Raw genomic sequence first — 6,131 nt, 5'->3', positions numbered from 1 at the left:
AACATGGCGGCACCATTGCTTGGATGCTGTCGCCATCTCGGCTAAGGGCACCCGCACCTCGTTACGAGCTTCCGCCCGCATCCAATATGGCGGGCGGCCGGAGTGAGGCTCGCGGTACTGGGCGGGCCTTGCGGGGTTAGCGCTGACTCGCCCTTCCAGTGGGCGCTGGCGGATGGGGGTGGAGCGGGGGATGGGCAGCTGTGAGTCATGGTGATGGGGGTGCCCCCCCCCCGCTGTCTGTGCCCTGGGCATGGGTGCGGCTCACCAAGGCACCTCGCCCTTCGCCCCCCGAGGTGGAGCCCACATGGCAAACGTGCTCACCTCCCCACCCCACAGAGCCGCCTCCGAGGGGGCCCGCGTCCTGGCACAAACCGTCACCCCACCAGGGTGACCAGACAGCAAATGTGAAAAATCACGATGGGGGGAGACGTGGTCATAGGAACCTATACAAGAAGACGACCCAAAATCGGGACTGTCCCTATAAAATCAGGACATCTGGTCCCCCTACCCCAGACTCGGAGCAGCTATCTCATTAGGCTAAGGCCGGAGCGCTCCCACGGCAGCGCTTTGACGTGCAAGTGTGGTCGCGGCGCCAGCACCACCCCACCTCCCTGAGGGGATTAGCTTACAGCAAAGCTCCCAGCACTGGGGCGCTGTTTACACTGGTGCTTTACAGCGCTGTAACTTGCTGCGCTCGGGGGGTGTTTTTTCACACCCCTGAGCAAAAAAGTTGTGGCGCTGTAAAGCGCCAGTGTAGCCATAGCCTAACACATTCAATTCAACTCAGTGCTCTCATCAGAGAACTCAGAATTACCCTACAACTTGCAACCTTAACTTTGACATTCCAGCCTATTCTATTTAATTATCTAACGACAATTATAACCATTTAGACAATCTTTGCACCTTTCACATACAGCAGACAGAGAACCCAAAGGCCGATTACATTCTCAAATTTTCCTACCTTATCAAAAATACAAGCCTGTATTATATATTTACACTATGTCTTTCAAAAATTATATCAGCTATCCAATACATACTGCTAAACAAAACCATACACAACCATTATTGAAATGTATGCATACACATTTAGGTATATTGATAATATTATCTCCTGAAAAAAATAATAGCATTTTGCATTGCATTAGTGTCTGTGGACCAGGACGGGCCCCATTGTGCTAGGCCCTGTACAAACATCCAACAAAAAGATGGAAATAAAATTAACAAGAAGAAGAAATCTGTGTAGCTTGAAAGGTTGTCTCTCTCGCCAACAGAAGTTGTTCCATAAAAGGTGTTACCTTCCCCACCTTGTCTCTCTCATATCCTGGGAGTTGGGACCAACATGACCAAAACACTGCAAACAAAATTGCCAAGTAGCAGGTAAGGCGCTATCTTCCATTGTGATTTGCAGGTCTTTGATGTGTTGCTTTTGTCTCCTGAACTTGTGCTTTGGGGCTTCTAAATTAGCTCATTTCAGAGAGGAACAGATGACAGCAACAACCACACTGTGAATGATTTTCTACAAAGAAAACTACAACTCCCAAGATGCCTCCTTTCTGTCTCCATTTCCCAGCATCCCCTCTTCTTGGCTTGAAATACTGTTTCCGCTCCTCCTGCTGCAGTGTTGCGGCATGTTCCAGATGCAGCCGCAGCTTCGTCCCAGTAGAGCTGTTATAGTGCCTGGGAACGGGTCAGGCGATGTAGAGAAATCCAACTGGTATGGATGGGTGTGGGAAGGACTGGAGGAGGTGAGACGTGGTCATGACAAAAGGATTGATCTGACTGTGTTTATTGACTCTTCTCCCCACCAGCGGTTTGGAACACCCTGGATCAGCCTCCCTGTCCAGCTGTGTGCCCCCGTCTCTGCTTCCCTTTTGTGAAGTTTAGCATATAGGTTCCCTTTCTTTAAATTCACAGCTGGCAAGCAGGAGGGGGACTGGCGAAGGGTCTAAATTTTCTTTGTGGACCACTTTAAAATTGCTGAGGGTCTTGGCAGACCACTTAATGATCTTTCCAAATGCTGTTTGTACCGTTAGCTAACTATTGTCAAGTGCTTTGCATAAAAGTGTTATATAAAAACAACTTAACTTTTTGTCCTAGACATAAAAGCACACAACTCATATTTTAATATCAGTAGTCTTACCTTTCTAATGCGATGGATGTGCCCTCTCTCCCCTGCCGCAGCAGCCCCCAAGCTGGGGCTGCGAAGGAGTGGGGTCTATCTCCAGCAGCCGCAGCAACCCCCTAGCTAGGGCTGGGAAGGAGCGGGGTCTAGCTCCAGCAGCTGCAGCCCTGGAGCTGGGGGAAGTCAGTTCTTTCTCTGGCTGCTACAGCCCTGCACGTCCCAAATTCCCCCCATACCCTCTTCTCACCCCACTGCCCCGTCCCTCCTACTACTCCCTGTTCTCTGCCCCCAAGGCCACCACCTCACCTTACATGTGTATCTTCTCCAGGGTCCACGCACCTAATTAGTGGAGCCATGCCTGCAGGGCTCCACTAATTAGGTGGGTGGCCCTTCATTCTCTCGTGTATGGCTGCCCAGGCATGCTCCTTAGAGGGAACTATCCACGGACCACCTGAATGATGCTCACGTACCACAGTTTGAGAACCTCTGGTGTAGGCAGAAAATCTGCATTGAAGCAGAGAGAGAGAGATCATATTGTTTTTCTTACTCTAACAAACTTCCTTGTTCAGCATTAGAAGTAAGCGACTTTTTCTGTGATTCTTGTCTCTGTCATATAACATCTCCCCCCCAGGCTTGTTCAAAGCTCCCTTTTGGGGGAAGATCTAGCATGCTGATTTGAGTGATGCCTGAAGGATGCAGAGTATGATGTTTTATTGGTCCTCTAGGGACTCTTACCTTGTTCGCTGTAATACCACTCAGGTATTTCTGTTATGAAGTTCAGTCACTTGACATCATACGGAGGAGGAAGTTAGCACAGAAATAAGGGATCGCTCTTAGCAAGATGCAAGCACAAGAGTGCAGTGATTGGTCACCCAAGGGAGAACCCCAAAAGGTATGTTTGAGAGAGATTGCTGGTCATTCAAATGAGGAATATTTGTAGAATCCTTAATCTCTCTCCACCCAGGCTATAATAATTCGCAGTGTGAACAGTGCTTTACATTTCTGAAGCACTAGGTAAATACTAGCTACTCACTCTTCTCCATATTCCCCAGGCATTTAACCTTTCAACCTGACACACTGTAGCAAGGCCCTTCTTTATAATCCCGAAGACCCATTGGAGGAAAGCAAGCAATGCAATAGTTTGCTAACTTTGTTTGCTAAGGGACTGTGCAACCTTTGACAGTGCAATCATTGGTCTTCTCCACACAGATACCTGGTTTCCAGTGTATACTTCGAAATATGCCTGACCCAAGTAAGTCTGTTTTTTCTTGTCCCCTTATTTTGCCTTATCCTATGCTCAATATTTCCAGAAAGTGCAGGCTAATATTCATTATCTCAGTGGCTGTCTTCATGCTTGGGGAGCTGCTGCGCCCCCAGCCCTCAGGGAGATCCATTGTGCATAGCCTGCTCAAATGCTTTAATGAGAAGAGGGCTTGGGATGCTCATCTGAATGCTACGTGCCTAGACAGTACATGCTTGACTAAGTCCTGCAAGCCCCAGAGATTCCACAGGGCCCTGAATGAGCTGGAGCAAACTGGGGAGCTCAATGGGGAAGTGTTCATGAAGGCTAATGTTCCAGAGTGCTATTTTTGCCAGTAGTTCTAGACTAGACAAATAGTCTCTGTCTCAGCCCAGTTTCCAGCAGACTGGTGTCCACAACGCCGCCACTGCCACCATCAGGACTGGTCTCTTTGTTGGCAATCTCAGCCAAGAGGCCAAAGACTGAGCCTTGGAGGTTAAACCACACATTGACCCTTACACCTGGCAGCTCCATATGGAAGCACTTTGGTGGGATAGTGTGGTTGGAATTTGCACAGCTGCAGCGTACCCTGGACACATACTGGTGATAAACAGAGGCCTTTGGTCTCCAGGGCTGCTAACTTAACCCCTTTCACAAGCACTAAATACACCGAGAATTAAATAGAGAGACAATCCCTGAAAGAGACGCACACAGAGCATGCTAGCCGGGGTGGCGAGGAGGAGAAGAGCTCATTCTTTGCCAGATAAGGAAACACAAAACATTTCTTTAAAAATCAGTTACAGCTCGAGAGAGTATCTGGCTGCCGTTCATGGAATCGGAACTCCATTGCGATGAGCAGACTATCATTATTGGACATAGTTCTGGTGCTGCTGCTGCCATGAGGTACAGTACAGGGGACATTGCACAGAGCTTCATGTTTCACACTCTAATGTGAACAGGCCCATTTAAGCTAATGATCCCAGTTCTGCTTGACTTGAGATCAATGGCAAAACAACCCCCCTTCTCCCCCCGTATCAGTGTGAGTATAGAACCATGAGTAAGGGATTCAGGATTGGCTCTGTATTGCACCTCTTATCTGCCATTGAAAAACTGGACATGTAACAATGGGGACAGAACGTCACGATAAAACACCCCCAGCTAAATTGAATGTAATAGTTTGGGTGCTCTGGCATTACACGATCCATCTGAAAATCGTTGGGTGACTTGCCTGTAGCTGTAACCTGTCCAAATCTTTTACATGAACATCACCCCAGCTTTGCTGAAAGAACATTGTAAAGCCCTGCCGTCAGATTCAATCAGTTACTGTCTTGGCTTCTGCTGTTCCCTGCTTCTCATTTGCCTTTAAATGTAAAAACAATCTGGATTTTTTTCATGTTCTTAACTGATAGATTAGAAGGTAAAAACCATCTCCCAAAGGTGTTTGTGAGCACTTAGCAAACTGCTTAAAATGACAGGAACTGTGTATTGTGTCCCAGAACGATGTACAGCCTGCTTAGTCACTGGCTCCTTTTTTCCCCTCAGGTATGCAGAAACTCACAAGGTGTATGCAATTATTTTAGTGTCTGCTTACGTTTCTGACTTGGGAGATGAGAATGAAAGAGAGAGTGGTAAGTTGATCTCATTTGATCTATGCATGGCCTTCTCTTGAACCAGTTAAATTGCTGGCATGACATTCACTAATCATTTGAAAGGAGAGTCCTGTCCTTTCAAACACATCTGCTGCCAAAGCTGAGACTGCTTGCTTCACACTGCAGTCAGAAATCTTTTAAATCCGTGACTGCTCCTAGTTTGCCTCTGTTCCCAAGAAGAAATTTGTTTGCATTGGAAATTTACAAGGAAGTAAATAGGACACTGAAGATACTACAGAGAGATTACACTCTGTTCCATAATGATTGTCTTTGTGCCCTTCAGGATACTTTAACCGACCTTGGCAATGGGAGAAGATCAAGGCTAATTGTCATCGTATTGTGCAGTTTGCTTCCACAGATGATCCTTTCCTTCCCTGGAGCGAGCAGCAGGCAGTGGCCAATGAGCTCAACACAGAGCTATACAAGTTCACAGACAGGGGCCACTTTCAGAGCAGTGAATTCAATGAGCTAATAAGATTGATCCAGGGAATACTCAACAGTGCTGCTTAAAGCAGGGCCAGTTCATTTTGTATTTCCTTACCTTGGGGGCGGGAGCTGCAGGCTGTATTTCCTACTGAGCAATTTGAGAGCAAAGATCTAGAGCAGTGGCTTTCAAACATTTTTTCTGGGGACCTAGTTGAAGAAAATTGTTGATGCCTGCAACCCAACAGGGCTGGGGGTAAGGGGTTTGGGAGGGGCAGAGGGTTGGGCTGCAGGGGTGAGGGCTGTGGGGTGTGGCTGGGAATGAGTTCAGGGTGTGGGAGGGGGCTCTGGGCTGGGGCAGGAGGTTGGGGTGTAGGAGGAGGTCAGGGCTCTGGACTGGGGGTGCAGGCTCTGGGGTGGGGCCAGGGATGAGGGGTTTGGGGTATAGGAAGGGGTTCTGGGCTGGGGCAGGGATTGGGGCATGGGGTTGGGGCACAGACTTACCTGAGGAGGCTCCTGGTCAGCGGTGCAGCTAGGGTGCAAAGGCAGGCTTCCCACCTGTCCTGGCACCATGGACCACGCTGTGCCCTGGAAGCAGCCAGCAGCAGGTCCAGCTCCTAGGTAGAGGTGCGCAAGTAGCTTTGCGTGACTGTTGCCTGCAGGCACTACCCCCACTCCCCAGTTCCCATTGTCTGGT

At 48.7% G+C, this 6,131-nt stretch overlaps 1 protein-coding gene across 2 annotated transcripts; it reads left to right on the top strand.

The window, feature by feature from the left end:
• The first annotated feature begins 1,611 nt into the window (after positions 1 to 1,611).
• On the top strand, positions 1,612 to 5,709 carry RBBP9 (RB binding protein 9, serine hydrolase). Of its 2 annotated transcripts, none has more exons than XM_030558099.1 (5): positions 1,612 to 1,745; positions 3,332 to 3,374; positions 4,160 to 4,265; positions 4,905 to 4,990; positions 5,295 to 5,709. In XM_030558099.1, the coding sequence occupies exons 1-5, from the start codon at positions 1,629 to 1,631 to the stop codon at positions 5,519 to 5,521; spliced, it is 579 nt and encodes a 192-aa protein (XP_030413959.1). In that variant the 5' UTR covers positions 1,612 to 1,628; the 3' UTR covers positions 5,522 to 5,709. The 2 variants fall into 2 exon arrangements, with proteins under 2 accessions (XP_030413959.1, XP_030413960.1); XM_030558100.1 differs by lacking the exon at positions 1,612 to 1,745 and adding an exon at positions 2,881 to 3,014.
• The last annotated feature ends 422 nt before the right edge of the window (positions 5,710 to 6,131 follow it).

The sequence above is a fragment of the Gopherus evgoodei genome, chromosome 3, assembly GCF_007399415.2.
Source record: "Gopherus evgoodei ecotype Sinaloan lineage chromosome 3, rGopEvg1_v1.p, whole genome shotgun sequence".
NCBI lineage: Eukaryota > Metazoa > Chordata > Testudines > Testudinidae > Gopherus > Gopherus evgoodei.
The sequence above is the reverse complement of the archived record's forward strand: the minus strand, read 5'-3'. Positions and strand labels throughout refer to the sequence as shown.